The 20,149-nt window shown below is 40.5% G+C and overlaps 2 protein-coding genes across 2 annotated transcripts in view; one reads left to right on the top strand and one right to left on the bottom strand.

The window, feature by feature from the left end:
- SASS6 (SAS-6 centriolar assembly protein) overlaps positions 1 to 6,705 on the top strand; it is a 15,271-nt gene extending 8,566 nt beyond the window's left edge. The window contains 11 exon segments of the mRNA XM_009290440.1: positions 298 to 417; positions 522 to 713; positions 922 to 1,116; positions 1,510 to 1,599; positions 1,697 to 1,876; positions 2,499 to 2,580; positions 3,040 to 3,149; positions 4,009 to 4,131; positions 4,457 to 4,545; positions 5,039 to 5,130; positions 5,233 to 6,705. Coding sequence (XP_009288715.1) covers positions 298 to 417; positions 522 to 713; positions 922 to 1,116; positions 1,510 to 1,599; positions 1,697 to 1,876; positions 2,499 to 2,580; positions 3,040 to 3,149; positions 4,009 to 4,131; positions 4,457 to 4,545; positions 5,039 to 5,130; positions 5,233 to 5,318 — 1,359 coding nt within the window. The 3' untranslated portion in view covers positions 5,319 to 6,705.
- A 569-nt stretch (positions 6,706 to 7,274) lies between these two features.
- On the bottom strand, positions 7,275 to 19,069 carry MFSD14A (major facilitator superfamily domain containing 14A). Its single transcript, XM_009290439.2, has 12 exons — positions 18,673 to 19,069; positions 16,664 to 16,759; positions 15,429 to 15,491; positions 14,681 to 14,808; positions 13,453 to 13,567; positions 12,040 to 12,258; positions 11,634 to 11,747; positions 11,054 to 11,125; positions 10,424 to 10,536; positions 10,148 to 10,245; positions 9,273 to 9,436; positions 7,275 to 8,621 (listed from the first exon to the last, which is right to left on the bottom strand). The coding sequence occupies exons 1-12, from the start codon at positions 18,997 to 18,999 to the stop codon at positions 8,415 to 8,417; spliced, it is 1,716 nt and encodes a 571-aa protein (XP_009288714.2). The 5' UTR covers positions 19,000 to 19,069; the 3' UTR covers positions 7,275 to 8,414.
- Positions 19,070 to 20,149: the final 1,080 nt, after the last annotated feature.

The following is a 20,149-nucleotide window of genomic DNA, read 5'->3' on the forward strand; positions in this document are numbered from 1 at the left end:
TTTGCGTTATAAGGGTAGGGAACATCAGCAGACTGTTTTTTCACTCTTAAATAGTAGTTGAAAGAAAATACAATTGGAAATGAAGATTATTTTATCCACAGTGTCAGAAAGGTGCTCTTTAGCTTCTCAGTGCCTTACTTTCCTGTTTACAGAATGAACAGGTATTTTGGCATCTTGTGCTGAAATTTAGACTTTTCTTAATAATACCATGTCCTTTTTAAGAAGTAACAGTAAAGAATCATTCAGCATTGACTGAAATGCTTAAATTTTTAAAACTTTACATGCTTTGCCAAACAGAGCTTGTCAGAGAAGAGCCGAGAACTAGACAAACTGAAAAATGAATGGACGTCATACACTACAGCTCTAACAAACAAACACACACAGGAGCTGACAAATGAGAAGGAAAGAGCTCTCCAGGTATGACAACAGAAAAGAATTAACAATATTCTTATATGTGAATAGTTTCTTGGCTTAATTTTCAGATTCATTGAATAACTGCTTAGTTTCTTTGCTTCTCATAGGCACAAGCTCAGTACCAACAACAGCATGAACAACAGAAAAAGGAATTAGAAAATTTGCATCAGAAAAGTATTCAACAGTTGCAGAACAGACTCTCAGAACTCGAGGTCATCAATAAAGATCTAACAGAAAGGAGATACAAAGGAGACTCCACAGTCAGGGAACTGAAAGCAAAGCTTTCTGGAATAGAAGATGTATGGCTTATTAATTTCCATAACTAAATTTACTATTTTTAGAGCATTAACACTGCCTGCCTATGCATGTAATAGAAAATACAGCATATTAAATTTGTTCAGCTCCTCTTCATTCCACGTTATGCTTACTATTTAGATATATCTGTTTAAATTACTATTACAGATTTTCTTTAAGAAAATAAAATAAAATTCCTTCCCAATGTTCTAGGAATGTCAAAGAGCAAAGCAGGAGGTGCTGTCACTGCGTCGGGAGAACACTACTCTGGATGCTGAATGCCATGAAAAAGAGAAGCTCGTTAATCAGCTACAGACACGGGTTGCTGTTCTGGAACAAGAGATCAAAGATAAAGATCAGCTAGTTATTAGAACAAAAGAAGTATTAGATGCGACACAAGAACAAAAGGTTCCTTCTAGTTTCAAAATAATTTTCTCTAAAACTCTATAGAACCTTCTTAATTGCAGTCTCTATAGATTAGCAGCTCACCAGTTTCTATGAATACAGCGAGTAAGCTTTCAAATGTAGTTAAAGATGCTAAATTATGGCATCAAAAGTATGCTGGATTCAGTTTTACAACAGTCGCTACTGTTTTAGTATTGTGGTGCTGGAGTAAAGTTAGTGGTACTTTTTGTAAACAAAAAAAATGGATGAATTGAGATCCTATGTAATTTGACAGAAAAGCAAGGACTGAATTTCTTGTAAGGATTAGTTCTCAAAGAATTATTGAGGCTCTACCTGAAATCGTAAGCGATGTCTGTCACATATCTTTATTATAATATCTTTAATATTCTTTTAAAGGCGATACTGGAAGAGAGTACGGAGAAAAAACAAAGTCATATTGAAAAACTAGAGACAACAATCAAGTCACTGTCAGCTGAACTTCTTAAGGTTTGCTTGAATATGCCATTATCCTTATGAAATGTCTTCCTTATTTTTAGGTGTTTCTTTATTTTGAGAATATCCGATTTATTTTTTTTTTTAATAGGCTAATGAAATTATCAAGAAGTTACAAGGAGACCTGAAAACTCTAATGAGTAAATTAAAATTGAAAAATACAGTAACAATTCAACAGGAAAAACTATTGGCAGAAAAAGAAGAGAGACTTCAAAAAGAGCAGAGGGAATTGCAGGAGACGGGACAGTCTCTTCGAATGAAAGAGCAGGAGGTACTGTGAGAGGTTAACCCTCTGTCCTGTAAATGCCATTGTACGTAGTGTGTTGGGTTTTGTTTTTTAACTTACTTATTTACAGCAGTAAGGTCTTAAATCTTTCCGTAGAATAGAATGTACTCTTTCTCAGTTAACACGTTTATTTAAATGTGTAATCAACTTTTCATTTTCTTTCATGTTAAACTGATTTGTAAGAGCCACCCTACATATGGAAGAAAACTAAAATTATATTAAGAGTACAAAGCAATATAATGGATGAGTTGACATGCTTTAGAGGGCATATTCATGTGAAAGTTGGTGAAGGAGGCAAGAACAGGAACCGAGCGAACTACTTCTTCCATTAAGTATATTCCTGTGCTTAGAGTCCTTGCGTTATTTAGTCATAGAAAAATTAAGGTCAGAAAGGTTTCTGGCTGTCATCTTGTTGAAAACCTAGCTAAAAGTAGGGCTTCTTTTACAAGAATTATCATATTGCTGTTGTAAAAAAAACTGAGCTCAAACTTCTTAAATAATTTTAGAACAACTTCATAGATCCTTTTTTATTTATTTATATTTTTTCTTTAGTTTGTAATTAGTAGTAGCTTCTGATAGTGTTACAGTTATTATGGGAATATTGCAGGTTTGCAAGCTACAAGAACAGCTGGAAACTACAATACAAAAACTAGAAGAAAGTAAGCAGTTACTGAAAACCAATGAAAACGGTAGGTTTATACAATTTCACTTCTTGTAAAGATGACAGTGATCTAGCTGCTGCTGAAAATTAGTGGAAGCAACTATATTGCTTTACTTGTGTTCTTTTTTTTTTGTGAAGAGCTGCGATTTATTGTCCTTTATGGAAAATAAGCTTCTGTCTGTAGTGGGTACGCAACAACCTAGAGCCGCAAGTAGAGAAGACTTCCTTTGCAGTTGGTGCTTGTGGTTGCTCGGGGTAGCGTGCGTGTGGGGGGCGAACTCTGGAGGAAGGAACAGAATGGCATGTAGGGGTGGAGGAAGCTTGAACAAAATGGCCTTTCATGACACTAGGACTTCTAGTGACGCTTGAGCTTAAGGAGGAAGAATACCCCCCCACGTGGTCACTTTTTTTGAGGAAGGGCTACCTGCTGTTTTAAACAGGTCAAGCTCACTTCCTACCTCTTAGAAGCTTTTTCTTCTCTCTTCAGTAATCACATGGTTAAACAAACAGCTGAATGAAATTCAGATGGCAAAGAAGCTAGAGACTTCTGCCAGTACACATGGTGGTGGTAGGACTGCCGTTTCACCTCATGGCATGGTAAGATACAACTATAAATAAGCTGGTTATGACGTAGCCATTATTTCCTGAAATGTATGGCCTTAAAGGGGGGAAAAAGAAAAGTGCTTTCATCTTCTTTGAGCCCTGTAGTTTCAGGTGAGCGTGGGTTTTGTTGTTTTGTTTCGTTTAGGGGTTTTTTTTAACAACATAATACCTTGTTGGGTGCTACTTGATGCCCTGGCTGCCTAAGTTGGAATTTTCTAAGCTCTTATTTATTAAAATACACAAAACAATGCAAAATTAGCTTGGAAAAGATGAAGTGCAGGGTGAAGGGGGGGGAAGGCGGCATTTTTGTGTGGTGAGGTTAACTCACATACTAATTATCCTTGTATAGGCTGAAAGTGTACTCTCAATACTCTTATTAGTCATATTTAGAAACATGAAAATAAGGGGTAACAAACATTACGTACTATCGTCGTTAAATACCATAGCTTACTGGTTCTTATTCTTTGTTGTCTCTGTGTGTGCAGATGTCTCTTGTCACCTAGCAATTGATGAGCTGCTTACTCAGTAGTGAAAGGGCATATTCATGCAAAGAGGTCTCTGATTTTTAGCTAGATACATTTAATGTATTAGTCCTTTACAGGGTGTGTAGCTTATTATGAGCTTATAATTATTAGCTAAGAGTGGTCCACTTGTCTAACTTGTAAAAAGTTACGAGTTTTCTTTAAGAACGTGAATCTTGGAACAGTAATGTTTTCTTCCTGTCAGGAAGACTCAAATGAGCGTTAGCTTTGTAATTGTGGTTAGCTGTTAATTTTGGAATTTTGAATCTCTACAAACAATTACTTCAAGAATTGTTTTTCTCCTTTATGGATGTATTCTATTTCTCTTACAGCCTGACCGACCGTCCTTTCCCAGCTCAGGAATCAATCATCCTATTTCTCCTCTGTATGCCTTCCAGAACTTTCTGGAACAAGCACACAACAAAAATGTCAATTCACAATGTCCAGTACCAAAGGCAGGTGCTTTGACTTTTCTGTTTGGTTAAGAATGTGATAGCATAAAAATATCAAAGCTTAATGTTCTGAATATTTCTCAAAATGCGTAAGATATTTACTGTATATCCCAGTACTCCTGAACTCCCTGTCTTGAAGATTATCACTATTAGTAACAGCTAATGCTTGTTTTTAGGTTGCCTATTCTTGCATGCTTTGCTGCACGGAAGTGCTATGCAAGGTACAGAAACGTTAATCCCTGCAAAGTTCACTCTCTGAATACACTTACCGGTGGACCATCACATCTGGAGTAGCTCTCTTTAACCTGCAACTCTTGTGTTTCTGCAGATTCAGTTTAACACACAGCTTTCTAAAATGAATCGATGTTCAGATGTTCAGACAGCGACTGCAACTAGTCATCCAGCAAATAAGGAGAAGTAAGTGTCATCTATTGCATTTTTAGTGGGGTTTTCAAATTATTATTTTATAAAGCCGTTTGTCTTCTATGTGTGTCTGGAACTGAGCAAAACATTTCCAGTACCAAGCTAGTTCTGTGATCGGCCTTTCTGCATCAACATGTCCGTGAATTCAAAGTTGTGGCAGCCTTAATTGGTCACTAAGCATGGTTTGTAGATAACAAGCGAGGAGCCATGCTTTCAGGAGCGGGTCCCAAGGAACAAACGTTCATTGTCCCTCCTGGTGACAGGTCGAAGGCTATCAGGTGATGGGTCAGTCAAAAAATCAGTTCTAGACTGTTCTTAAGCTACTTGGTGATGGTTTATCTTTAAAGGATAAGGTTCACAGGAATGCAGTAGTTCTCCTTCAAGTTCAGATTTTTCTGAATGAGTCTGTATCCACACTTGTAGGTAGGTATGTAGCAGTGCATTAACAACCTTTGTTTTAAGTTTTCATTAGCCGTTTTATTTCTAGTGGTGATAACCTGGGGCTGGAATCGAAGTATTTCAAGAAAAAAGATGACAGCATTCCTTTACGAGGCCTTAGTCAAAATGCACTTAACTCAGGTATGTATGGAAATAGTAAACCAAGACCTTATTTGACACGTACTTAAAGGGTATTAATAGTTAGGGTTCTATGAACAGTATCTTGTTTCTGCTGTTCTACAGAGTACCTGAAACCGTACTTACCAAAAAAAGCGCAACCGTCGCCAAAAGCTGCAGTAACGCCAGCCTCAGCTTATTTTCCTGGATAGTAGACAGGGTTCTTAAAGTAAGAGTCCTCTTTTAACCATTTGGGGGGGTTTTGGATGTCCTGTAATACGGCGTATTAGTGAAGTATCCATGTGAACTGACATGATTTTCTAAGTCTGAATCTGTTTGCTTTGAGAAAGGTATCTTGACTGACTTGCATGACTCTTCAGGATACTTGCGCCTGAAGAAAAGATAAAGCTTTAAGCAGCCTCAGCCTGAGTGGGAACAAGGCCGTAGTTAAGCCACTGGGGCTGCGCAGAATCTTCTCGTAGTATATTGGAGCCCTGTAGTCTTCCTAAAAACCCACTTAATTCCTGTAACAAAAAAGTCAGTGCACTTGGCAAGTGTGGCTCTGTAACAGATGAAATGTAGACTCCCACATTCCCTGGGAGAGAACACTTCTCTACGACTACTTTTCTTGACTCCTTTCAGAGAAAGGATGATGCAACTAGAAAGTGCTGGAGACCAGGGTGATGCTGTCAATTTTAATAGTGGTCAAGCTCGTAAGTTAGCATGACTGCCTCATTAATCCTCCCTTACAGTTTTAATATTAAAAACCTGCTTAATTTTGGAACCAGCTTATTTGACTTGCATATAGACTTACAAATATATTTAATATTAAAGATGCTAAATTATTTCACTGAAGATATAAAATTATAATTTAAAACTCTTACTCTTGGCTACCCTAACTTTCCTATTAATCTGTCAGTATCATATTCCGCAGGCTACCATGCAAAAGACATTATAAGATGAAGTATCTGAACAGTTAACTATTGAAAGTATCACAACACCTGAAAGCTACTTTATTTTTACTAATCATACTTTACAACTGTACAGAAATGTAAGATACTCCTAATGTTCAAGTGGGCTGAGTCTGTTCAGCTTGTTCTACTACCTGGGCTCAAATGCTAGAATCACTAACAAATTCATTCTGTGCCACCTTTCATTTGGTGGCATGCAAGTATTTGCAATGTACAAAATGTTACACTTTTTTTTTAATGACTATTTACATACTTTTGTTGTTAAAGATATCTTTAAGTGCAGCCAGAGGATTGTATATTTAAGGAAGCGGATTGTTTTGCAGTGCAAAATGTGTGTATTTGTTTGTAAATCAGCACCATGTTAACCTATGTTCACTTGTTTTGGCATGTGTAAGTTTCAGTGGAAAATATTAAATGGTTTTTATCAAAAGCTCTGATTAGTAATGTTTGAAGACTACTAAACCAATGTCTCCACTGTACTGAAATGCTGAGATGAGGTAAGTGCTGGAAGGGTACTGTTTTATTCACCTTACCTTGTTCTGGAGCTTTCTTCCCAGCTTATTCATTTCCCCACGCAAGGCAGTGCTATGGAACCAGCACTACGATGCATGTACAATCCCCAGATGGCAGCCACCCCCTGTTCTAAGGTCTGTGCTTACGCTACTATTTCTAGTTAAGTTTTAGGAGGTGTAAATTAATGTGAATTTGGTCTTTTTCTCTTGGAAGTAGATGTAAGCTGCTATCAACCAGGAAGCTGGTAATTAAAATGAGGTAGTCCCAGTCCTATTCAACTCTAAAATGAAACAAACAGAACTGTAGTGGGCCTGGGAAGAGTGACAACACAGCAGCACAGGGGAGGCAGAACCTGCAGGGTACTGAAGGGTGACCGTCTCTGTTACGGACCCCTTTCTTGTAGCCTGTCTCTATTGTAACCCTGCTCCCCAGGAACCAAGCAGCCGGCTGCAGCCACGTAACCCTGCTCTGTTAGACCCCCAGGAACCAAGCAGCCGGCTGCAGCCAGCCTGTGCTGCTGAGCCAAGGGGAGAGTATCAACATGCTCAAGGCAGCCTTATCCAACGGGTAAAACAGTGCTGGACCTGTACGCCAGCCTTTTTTTCCCCACCCGCTGAAGTATAACACACCTACACTGCAGAACTTCAATTAAGGTTTTAAGAGACAGTAACAATTATTTAAAAATTCATTAAAATATTCAACTTTATTAACAGTGTATTTACATATTTTTTTCCCCCCACTCTTGGTCAACCATGGTGAATGTCCAAAGGTAAAAAAGCATTAAGCAATAACCACAAGATGAAAACATTTTAAACCTATACAATACTTTGTACACAAATTTATACAAAGGAACACTTAAATAATACAACCGGACACAAAAATAGACACTTTTAGAGAAATTCACATCAGTAATTGTATAAAGCTCTCTTCTGTACTAAGGGTCCTGAAAATTTAGGACTAAAACATTAGCTCTGTAATGCAAAAGGGTTATTGTGACAGTCCTCAAAGGCCACGATATAGCACACGGACATAGTCAAGGCTATCAGCTTATATTTCAGTCTGTGTATTCAAGTTTTGAGGTCCTTTATGATTACGCGAACATCGGAAATATAGTGGTATAATAAACGGTACTTAGGAAAGCAGAGTTTTAGAGCCAATATTAAAATTTGGAGGCTCAAACCACCCACTTAATATTTAAACAAGTGTTTGATGCTACCGTTTATTCAAAAATAGAAAGAGTAAATGCACTTACATAAAAATAACTTTTACTGTTCAGCAAGCGTGCTCAAGTGATTTTTATAGTAATACAAACAACTTAAAAAAAAAAAACCTGCCATATGACTTTTGAAGTAAAGGATACCAGTTCACCTTCTCCCTACTTGAGTACATTTACATTAAGGCTTCGAATCGTCTGACCCAAGATTTTACAACGTTAAAATGAATGGGTCCACGTGGACGCTAGTATGTCTCATTGAGACTTAGCATGACTAGAATTAAAGCTCACCACCTTGAGGAAACAGAAGGACACATGCTCATCATGCCTCAACTCTTCTTTGTCTCTGAACTAGAAGGTAAAGTTTAGTAGTAACAGTATTTCATGGCAAGAGACAAGTATGTAACAGTTTGTTTTTAAAAGCAAATGATTAATTCAATGGCAACATCTTTGGAGAAACTTCCTTTTTGTTTTTTAATTCCTACAAATTTCATGCAGAAAGATACTTCTTAAGATTACCTTAAGAGGTTACGTTTTTTCTGATGGAATTGGAATGTGTATCCCAAACTGCTGATGAAAAAAAAAGTCTCAAAGATCTTCCTGGATTGTTGTCATACATTTGTATCTTGCAATAATGGTTCTTTAGCTTCCCCAGGAGCTTGTGGACTGTGGGGATGGCCATGGCTGCCACAGTGTTTCTTCCAGTTGCTGGAGCGTACATTTAGGTTCGTGTGTTCAGGAATAAACAAGGCAACGAGTAGTGCCAACAGCACAGAGCAGGCTCCAAATAAGAACGGGGGTCCAGGGATTATAGAATTCTGAAAACAACAACAGTGACACCACACAGCGTTAGTGAACCGTTAGACACATGTTACCAGACTACAATTGCTAATTACACAAATTTCAAGAGCAGGAAGCACTTGTTCTTGCTACACTAGCCAATACAGTATTTGTCCCCGTGTGGAGTCTTTGAGAAGAAGTGTGGGAAGAACGTTACATCCTAAGACTTTGGATAGGGAGCGTATGGTGGTTCTTATTAATGCGCGCCAACTTCCTTTTCTAGTGCAAGTTCTTGCTGCTGAGTTTCCTCAACAAATTAATATCTATTAGGAACTAAAAAAAATACAGAGGGCTTGGTTAAAAGACTAAAGGACAACAAAAACGTACAGCATATGAAAGGTAAATACAGCATCAGGGAGACAAGGGAAGAGGGGGGAGCCGTAGTTATTAGTCCATCCTTCCCTCAATTTCTTCTCTTTACAAGGGTTGTCAGCTGTATCTCTTTGAAAGTTACACTAAACCATGCCATCTGGTTAAAAACAAACCGACCCTCCCCAAGAGTGATTCCAGACCCTTTGTTTACAGTTAGCATAACAAAATGTAATACAGCATCGCACTCAAGGCCCGGGGGGGCACATGACCCCTTCCTAATTTCTTTTTTTTGGAATTAATAAGTAAAAGAAGAATACCTGTTGTAAATGGTACTGTGTGACCACACTACCTCCTGAGGGCGATTCGGGCATGGGGAGTTCATTCAGTTCAACGTGAAATATATAGAATATAAAACCATAAAGTGCTGGTCCCAAACCATTACACAGTCCTCGAATTCCTGTTATCATCCCTTGAACAACACCTGGGAAAAGTGAAATACACTGCTATCTAGCTGTATTTAGACATCTCTAATTCACTACTTTTAATGGCTTATGAGCAGATCAGCAAGACTTTCTTCACTTCACCTTCAAACCGATGCAAGCAGGAAAGCTTCTCTAACTGGCCTTGCGCTATGGGTGGCAATAAACAAGGGCTGCAGAAAATGGTCGCTGCAGTACACCCAAGGGTTTTTTCCATCTCCCTGTAGGCACGGGGCAGTCCTTCCCATGCTGTGCTCAGTCAGAGACCAGCACATAGGCACAACACGCTTGCTCTCGCTGTCTGACGCAGGAGAGAAAGCACTGTACGCAGCTTGGCCAGCGAAGCCAACTTCTGCCAAAAGTGAGGAAAATAAAGAGCCTACTGAGTTTGCTAAATATTTTGCTACCATTGGGACCTATTCCCCTCTGTGCCAGCGTGACACAATACACATGTATTACAACTTCCAAGTAACCTGGATGTTAACATTTTGTGCTCAGGCGTACAGGCTACGCCGTGCCAAGACTCCGGCTGACCGACTAGCACCTAGCACACCAAGTAACTTGGATGTTAACATTTTGTGCCCTGTGCTCAGGCGTACAGGCTACGCCGTGCCAAGACTCCGGCTGACCGACTAGCACTACGACGACACCCTGACATGTCCGTCCTCGCAGTGTTCTTTGGCTAGAATTCAAAGCAGCAGGACAAAACCTACCCTGCTGGTCGGCATCAGCAGTTCGGGAGACCAGTGCGCTTACAGCTGGGAAAGTAATACTGGACATGGCCGCAACAGCTCCGGCTGCCCACATCATCCTGCAAAAAGTACAGACTCGAAGTAACCGCTCCGCACGGATGGCGTCCTGCATTTGGAGCGTGTGTATATACACGTGTCGATAGATACACGTATGCACACTTAAGCATCTCCCTTGGATAAAGGATAAAATGCAGAAAAATACCATGTCGTTCAGATATTAAAATGACATTTACATACCATGGTTCTGATCCAAAGCCGTACCACGCAAGTTGTAGTATCTGAAATCCTAGGCCCAGTAGGATGGTATTTTTATTTCCAATGGACCGCATAAGTAAACTCAAAACTATTGTCTGACAGAGAGGGGAGAAAAGGAAAAAAAAAAAAAAGAAAAATACCATTTTATTCTAAACGTTAAATTCATGCAGATAGATTAATAAATTAAAAAAGCAACAAAAAACCTCAAAACATTTTATTCTAAATGTTAAATGCATGCAAATAAATAAATAAATTAATTTTAAAAAGCCAAGTAAAATTCTCCAAAAGCAGTATTTGCCAAGTATTCAGGAGCCTCTACCAAAAAACCAGCAATCATTTAGCAAGTAATACAAACAAACTGTCACCCCTTCTTTGATGCACAAAGGATTTAGTTTCCCCAACACAACACACTTTGGATATTAATGAACCAAATCCTGGTTGGCAAGCTGGTTCGCCATCGAAGTTGAAGTCCGAGTGCTAATCAGTTGTTAGAGACTTAGAAAAACAGGCACAGAAAAGGCGAGTCACATTTCTGGAACCGCTGCGTGGTGGAAGATCTCCACAGTGCTGAGCTCTCTCGAAGTTACCGAATCAACGAAATGTGTAACTCACCTGTGCAATAATGGAGAGGATCCCAAGGACTGCTATAAATGCTGCAACACTTTCAGATGAAAATCCCATTATCTATATTAAAAAAAAGCAATTTGATTATTAACCGTAAACCGTGTATCATGATGTGACAAACATCAGTGGGGGAACACACAATGCAGAAGAGCGGTATTGTTCAACTCCTCCCTAACTTAGAAAAAAAGTTGGGTGGTGTTTTTTTTGGTTTTTTTTTTTTTTTTTTTAAATCGAGCAAGTATGCAAAAATAAAGGGGCATAAATAGAAAACAAGTAAATGGTTCCCACAAAAAATAAACAAAACAGTTTAACATAGAGTGACCCTCAGTCCAAGAATAATGCAAGTAAGTACAAAATACGAGAACTCGTTTTCTAACTCGCTCATCTCTCTCCTCTCTTCTTGTCTCTCTAAAAAGAGACAAAAACCGAACAGCAAGAGAACTTCAATCAGCTGCTGGAAGCTTTTAAATTAGACTAGTTATCCACACTTTCTGTGTTAGTTCAGCAATACTGAAAACTTCCCTGTAAATTCACTTTTGTTCAACTCCGTATCCAAACGTTAAGTTACCTGTCTGAGGTATAGGAAGAAGCTGGAATATTGACCTGCCTCTGGGAGGTAGGAAAGAAAGACTGTGATGCAGATGAGCAGCACAATTGAGTCCTGGCCGACTTTCTTCAGCGACTACGGCAAGAAAAAAGTATTATAAAACATTTAATCTTCATATTCAGAAAAGCACACCTAGCAAGAATCGGAAGAGCATGTCAATTAATGGAGCCATTATGTGGTACCACCAAAACGTTCCCTGCACGTTTAGCAAGATGGTTGGCAAAAGCATTAGCAGCGGCGCAAGGTTAAACGTGAAAAAATACGGGCTTGGTTTTTCAAGCTTGAAAAGTAGTAAATTCAGTCTCTTCCCTGTCTCAAAAGCTCAGCATTTACAAATAACAAAATATTCCGTATTTAAATAGCTTACTGCAAAAGGGTCAGCCTGTTCCCACGAAATGGGTGCTCCCCAGGATGCCGGCCTCATCTTCTCTGGCAGCGATTCCGGTACAGCAACAAGAATAAAACAGATGTCCAACAAGGCTATTGCTGTAGCCAGGACCACAACCAAGCTGTCTCCGTAGACTCGACCGAGGTAGGCACCAATAGCAGGGCTGGTAACTAAACTTGCCGCGAAAGTTGCTGAAACCTAGAACAAATAACAGCCGGTAAGATTTCTCAGTGATACAAGTCAGCAGTATTATTACCCACTTTTCCTCATTTTTCAAAAGTGCAACCATTTTAATCAGATAGTGATTAAAAGTCACCTTTTTCCTGTGACCGTGTGGTAGCCGCTGTGTATTTCAGACAGCCAAAATTCTTCAAGAAAAACAATTTTTTTTGTTTTTGATAACTGGACAGCAATGTGAGGCTCACAGCACTCCTGCATGTACTGACATAATTAGGTTTAATTAACTATACAGTCTGCTGATATCTCTGGGAAGTGATGAGCTGTATTTAATCTTCATATTAGTGAAATACACAATGCCCGTTGAGAGGGGAAAAAAAAAAAAAATCACACGTCTCATGGGCATATTAAATTTAATATGCTGGTTAATCCAACTCAGTACAGTGGGTCTTCAGAAAGTAGTTTTCGGTTAAGCAGCTGGTTGTGAAAGACGTTAACTTTAAAACTGAAGGAACTTTCTCAGCGTATCTCAATCCCTGATGCGTACAGGCAGAAAGAAACTATTTAGTTCTATATCCATTCCTTTCGGCTCTTCCCGCTGAATACGATAACGGATTCTCTAACTTGAACGCAACAAATAGTTCTGCTAATCCACAGTACAGAGGGCTGTGCAGGCTCCCGAGATCTGGCAGGTTAGCGGGAGATAATGGAGAAACGGCGGCGAGTTGTAAGAACTGAAGACAGACAAGTTACTGAGCTGCATTTGTTCTGAACCGAAGCGCAGCAGCGGGATTGGAGACACGAGCGGGAGTCGTCAGGTACCATACAATATGGCAGTTCCAAAATTATCCGGAAACAACAGGTTAGATTTTTGAAAAGATGGCAGAGTAGTATGAAAAGATGGCAGAGTAGTACTAGCGTGGGAAACAACGGAGGAATAATCAAAGCCCCTCAAATTACATCATTAGCACTGACAATAACTGTTAAGACAGACATCTGCAAGACAGCTTTTAACATGGTCACATTTTGTTTAAGTTAGAAGCAGAATATTCAAGAGATACGGGACTGGATGACAAGAGCAATTAAACAGAAAAACCTTACTCCAGACTAAAATCAGCTTGCCAGAGAAGAAACAAAAATACAACTTTGCAAAGCTTTACCGCCTGAAGTGTTTAGTACTGGATACCACAGGAGCAGAGCCAAAAAAATACATACCAAACCATAGGCCATGCTTCTTTCATGTTCTTGGGTTATGTCTGCTACATATGCAAAAACCACAGAAAATGTCACCGCAAAAACTCCAGAGACTGAGATAACAGCGAAGTACCACCTACGAACATTATAAAACAATTAGAACAGCTAAACAGGAACAAAAAGTCTCTATTTACAGTCCAAGTACAGTTCAACAGTCAATCATCTTGTCCAACTTTTCCTGACCAGTATTAAGATAAACTTGGATGAAGCCACTGTGACTGCGCCTCGATACAGTTGTGCAATTCCTCCTTAGCGCACTGAGTAAAGATGAACAGCATAATTTTGTAACATCTACAGAAAGCTGCTGCGATTTAAGTACTTCTAGGAAATGAGGTGTTGGGCTCACTTCGGCTGGATGCCTATGACCCAAAGCAAGTTAGGAACTTCAGTATTTTGAGAATCTCGTCATCGAGAGGTCTCAACGTTAGCCTTATCTTCATGCTACAGACACTAGCGCTCGTCATTTGAAACATTAATCTACGCTTAGGAACAAGCTACTTCCCAGAAAAGGGATGAAGAATCCACAAACAGCCTGCGTGACCGGAGAGAAAACTGAAAAGGCTCACGGAGCTACCTGAACAGCTGGCTCTGCCCTGCGTCAGTGCGCTCTGTGTCACTTCAGCTACACCCTCAGGTACAGCACGTGGGTAGTCCACCACCACTGAGAGTTCTGACTCATGCTCTACCTGGGGAACGTACGTGCCAGTTAAGAGCTTACTAACTCGCACACAGCGTGAAAGTTGGTGGATTTTAAAACTTGAGAAACAAAAGTATAAAATTGCAGCCACATTTTAGGTTACAAATGGTTACTTCATGCGCTAGCCAGCATTAGGTAAGGTTTTTCATTTCTGTATAGTTGGTTAGTATTTGAGTAATACAGCCACGATAAAGACCTGCACAGTTTCCTGGATAGCATTCTACTGTCTTCTGCAAACGGTGCTGAAGTAGGAAGTTGGGCCTACAGCACAGAGCTCAAAACCAGCAGCTCTTAAAATTCTGACCAAGGCATTTGGCCGCACGGCAGCTACTTCAGTTTGACTCTGTTCTCCCAACTTTGCACCGAAGTAATACAAAAGCCTCAACCTTCCATGGAGCACAAACAGTATTTTATCAGCGACGCCACAAACATAAGCATTGTGGAGCAACCCTGACAAGAAACGGCAAATCCAGTGTGAAAGAATTTACTAACCATGGGCTGATCTTCATTAGTGGTATTGGTGCACAGGTGAAAAATACTGTTAGCAGCAAGAAGGACTTTCGTCCCCACACATCAGAGAGGGCACCTATGAGCGGGGCACTGAGGAACGACAATAAGCCCTAAACGAAACAAAACATTTTAAGTTAGAGCTAAGCGGTTAGAATCGTGACGGCCGACCACACCACAACCTGATAGCAGGCTGGGCTCTGTTTTTATTGAGGTTGACGACTACAGTGCAGTGCATCAAAGACAATATGGTCAAGCACCACCGACCATCTATCCCATGTCTGGTTACATAAAATTTGAGATTTACTACCTCAGAGCTACGCAAAATTCAAAATGCAGATGATCCAGTCATACTAGCAGTTCTATGAACTGTGTTTTATACCTTTATATATTTAGAATTCACATAAATGCAAGTCATTGAAAATATCCTACTGGAGCAACAAGCTCCAAGTAAAAAATTCTCAAATTTTAACACCATGTGTGTCATTTGGGATGAGTCAACTACCTTTTTATTTGCTGAACCCAAACAGCAGGTACAGATCAAGCAATATCTTACTAAAAGTAAAATGATGCATATTTGCTTTTTTAGCAATAATTTATTCCCCTGTTTTATTCACACCGTGAAAGCTACATTGAAAAACCCCTTGAATGTTTCTCTCAATTGGCGGTCATCCCTGTATTCCTCCCACCATTCACTTTAAATTGTACTTGCGATTAACTTCTGTCACCTTACCTTTACGCCTTGAATCAGACCATTCATTAGAAATGTATGTTTTGGGAAGGTTTCATGCAAAACCTGGAGAAGAAATACAAACACTGTCATTTAGACAATATTAACTATAAATACTGCTCATGATGCATCCAACTTCTACAGTGGCACACCCACAGCAGTTTTATATTTTCACAGAATACAGGGAAAGAAAAAAAAGACACACCACAAATAATCGATTTAATCTTTAATTCACAGGGAAGGTACTGTGAGATTTTAGCTTTACTTGATAGAGGCCTCAGTTCTCTCAACACTTTGGGAAGGATTCACGTCATCCAACGTCAGCGTCTGAAATCTAAATAGACCACAGAGAACCTCGAAAATTTTGATCTCAGACCAGACTCTCCACGTGTTACTGTGTCATCCGCGGGGGGCTGGGCAGAGAGAGGAGAGGCATCATCATTCTGAAGCGCCTCTCAATTCGGTGACCAGAGCCTGGCAGGTTAAAACAGGCACCTCTCTCAGTCTGACTTGTGTCACGCGAGATGGATTCCGTTCAGTGACCGACGTGCAGTTTATATCCAAGAGACTGTTCATGGTTAACATCAGCTTACAGAGCCGCACGGAGACTGCATTTTAGGTGGAATTTGCCCAGAGATCTTTAAGCCTTCGCTCCTTTTAATTTGTAAGCATGTGTCACTCTCCAAGATTAAACCCAAACGGAAGGCAACCAACTACATTAGAAAATAAGTTGGTACAAACACGTTGGTATGACTGTCTCGCTAATCACAGGGAAGGTTTGACCGGTGTAACAGGGTCTGTGCTCTGAAGCTTCCGTTTAAAGCAAAGCCAGGTCAGCAAACATCTCCTTACCTACACACACACACGTGCTTGCATAATCTTACCAAGTTTCAAGTGTATTTTTGTCCTTACATTTGTAACGTGCCAACTTTTTGTAGCATCTTGAAAGGAAAGATAATTTCACTACTGTCTTACTGGTTTCAAGTCAGAAAATATTTACATGTAAGCTTGAGCGTTAGCAGACTTGAACATAAACAGCTATGCTGCAGCATTACACTGCTTTAATGAAATCATTTTTTAATTCCTGATTCCAGGTAAAAATACAAAACTTTTCACTCGCACAACAGAGCAGCTCGATGACATATAATTTTCATTTAATTCAGAAGATATCCAGTGCCTTTGCAGTAATTGCCCCATCTCCCATACAGCAAGAAAAAGCTTAAGCATATATCACTTACCACCAGAGTGGGCGCTGTCAAGAGTCCCCAAGCAAAAAACTCCAAGAAGATCACTATAACAGCATGGTAGACACTAGGTGAACCTATTCCTTGAGGCTAAAACAAGAGAAAAAAGAGATGATGAAGACACCTAACAACCTATCACAGTCCTGAGAAATGCATCTGAACGCTATGAACAGAAGCATCAAGAAATGAAACAGGACTCAACAGGACGGAATACAGCTACTCAAGCTAGCTGGTACTGGGTGAAATTCCTTTCCTAACCCTTTGCTGCTAACGTCCTGAAGGGTTTTAATCCTCCGCAGAATACAAGTGCGCTCCCATCTCAGATTAAAAAACAAACCACTTACACTGCCAGGCTGGGAAACAAGGATGCTACTGAAAGCAGAAACAGACTTTTCTTTGGAGAATTAGTGCCTTTTCCTTGAGAAAAATGCTTAAGCCCACACAATGCTGCACGGGAATCAAGTTTTTGTAATTTCAAAACATGGTAGTGTTCACACTCGGCTATCCCAAAGCCTGATTACCTGGTCTATCAAACAGCTTTGTAGTACTTCTGTTACTAAAAGGCACCATGGCTACGTACAAAACTTTGATAGCTCTAAATCAGAAAAGAAAAACTGAAATAACGAACACCAGAAATGAATCTCAGGAACAGCACTGATCGCTTCCCAAATACTGAGAGCAGGCCTATTAGCTGCAGCGTGCTTCCAATGTAGGAAGAGATCTGGAAAAAAGATTCGAAATAAGGAACTTCAAATTCTTTGGCGATTCAGTATACTCAGAGGTAGCTTTTGAGGAGAACAAAAAGAGCCTGGGTGGGACAACCTGCTCATCTCATATACTCTGTAAATGCTACCCTGTCGAACAAGATGCCACAGTTCATCATTTGCAAATTGAGGAAACGGTGCACTGATTATTTTCATATGAAGGTAGTATGAATAACTCAGATATCTCATTTGCATTCCCTTAAGCTTAGAAGTGCTGCCTTAATATCTACTTTCCCAGCTTTGTGTGAAGGTGAGTTACTAGCAGAGCGGCACTGATTTGATTAGACCCAGCATTTATACTGAGCAACACGCGCAGGCTAAGGTCCTCAGCTGCTGCTGAGGAAGGCTCAGGGGGATCTTATCAATGCGTGTAAATGTCTGATGGGAGGGAGTAAAGACGACACAGCCAGACCTCTCTCGGAGGTGTCGGTGACAGGACTGGAGGCGCACACTGAAATACAGGAAATTCTACTTAAACCTTGAACAAAACCAACCCCTGGAGACAGGCTGCCCAGTGAGGCTGTGGAATCTCCATCCCCCAAACCTGACTGGACACAGCCCTGAAACGAACTGCTCCGGCTGACCCTGTTTGGGGGAAGAGAGTGGGTAGTTGGATTAGAGATGTTCAGAGGTGCCTTCCAACCTCAAATACTACACAATTTAAAGTTTCAGTTAGGTAATACTAGAGTCTTTCTTTTATTACAAGGTTTATGCAAGTCATACCTAGCTTTTCTTTCCAGATTCCAGTATTTCCAACACAGAAAAAAAAAATAAGCCTTTTGAACAACTGTAGGAAATAAATACAGACCCCCCTCGGCCATTCACCCCTACTGCTAGAAAAGACCCTAATTTTCAAAAGTAACCATATCGATATGTAAAAGGTGAGCTATGGAAGTACCTTAGCGCTGTGCTATTTTTCCTTCCCAAGCCCTCTTCAATAAATACAGACATACCATACAGATATTTCTGCTATTTTTTCATCCTAATCTCTCAAGGAGGTAAATTAACAGTCTTTATAGGTACAGAAAGTGGCTATAATTATCTTCGCTTCCCACAGTTCCTTTCCCTTTCCACCCACAACCCTTATTTTAGTTTTGGGTTAAAAATTTATCCAGCTCTGCACAAACCGTAAGCAACCATCTTAGCTGTTTGGCTCAGGCTGATACAGAAAATCAGGTTCATTCTCACAGTCCCCAGATTCCTGTCAAGTTGCTGGCTCGTGACCCCCCAAGGTCTTACAGAGGGTGAGGCAGGAGACACGAACCATCCATGTCCCTCCAAGCACCAGGGGTCAAAAGCACCTCCGTCCTGTTCACCTACAGCAAACACAAGCTCAACAGCAATCTGCCCCTGTGCTGCCCTTGTCCAGTTCTGGGCAGCTACTCGGAGATCACGGGCACAAACCAAACCAGCAGAATGAAAGCAGTGGCTGTTCTGCACAGCTAAACTGCTGGCGATTTGAGAGGCATGCAAGCGGGTGACTGCTGCCCTCTGACATGTCATCCAGCTGTAAGCAACCTGATCAGATGTTTCCATTGCACTGGCAGAAACAAACAGAAGTGACATTTAGATCACTAGGGTTAAACTTCCTTGCTTTCTTGTTGCTAATGCTCACTTACCACAGGTTTGGTCTTATCTATATAAAAAAAAAAAAAGAAGTGATTTAGTCACATTTAGATCATCACCTCTATAGCTATTTTTAAGGATGGTTGCAACTATAAAGTAGCAAAAATACTCCTGAGGTGGAAGAAGGAGGGAAGGACATTAATAAGTGGTTACACTGCAGTGCATTGAGATATGTTACGTGCGTTCAGTCCACAAGTCTTAAGTACTAGTCCGACGTACCCTCCTACCGCAACACGTACAACACAGGTGTTGAGTACTCAGCCCTCTCTTACTCTACAAACCTGCCCCGCTGTGCTTTACAAACTGTCTAACATCGTGTAAGGTAGTGTAATAACCTAAGTGCAACCGAATCAGGCAGCCTTACACCTGGAGATAAGAGATAAGGAGCCTTTGTGTGAACAACCTGGAACTGAGATGTTCCAATCAGAGTAATCGCAACCCTTCCCTGCAACCATGTAGCCAGAGCGGAGCGTGTTTATGTTTGGCAAAATCTGCGGCACAAAACAATGCTCTAAGAATGCCCCTTTCTCTAGTTCGAGAGAAAATGTCTTCAGTCAAACACTTTGTACTGTCAGTCATGCCAGTGATAAAAAGTGTATATGCCCGGCAACCCTAAGAACACGCATCTGACAACAACAGAGTAACCATCAAAGCAACAAAAGCATCAGGTACAAGATCATAGCTGCTGCTCCTCTGCTGGAAAGGAAAAGGCACCAAATAAAGTACCACGCTCTCGTTCTCTCCAGCACTGCCCAGGCGTGTACCTCCTAATTCATTTCATGAGTGCTTGAAAAATATGTAATCTTACATAAGATGAATTCCAACTGGTCATAAAGGAAGGCAAAATTAAGAACAGCATTGAAACCACTTCACTGGTGTTACTGCCTCTCCTTTGGTGAATCTGGACCACACACCTTGAGTACACACACCATTACACATTATTTTCTGCGATACAGCTACTAAGGTGCACACCACAAAAATACCACCACACACCAACCCAACCTCCTGCCTCCTGCATCACTGCGCCAAGGGGACCCAGTGTAACCTGCGGCGGGGGGGGCGGCGGTGCCGGGGGGAGGGGGGGGGGGTT

This window comes from Aptenodytes forsteri, unplaced genomic scaffold (assembly GCF_000699145.1).
Source record: "Aptenodytes forsteri isolate BGI_AS27 unplaced genomic scaffold, ASM69914v1 Scaffold237, whole genome shotgun sequence".
NCBI lineage: Eukaryota > Metazoa > Chordata > Aves > Sphenisciformes > Spheniscidae > Aptenodytes > Aptenodytes forsteri.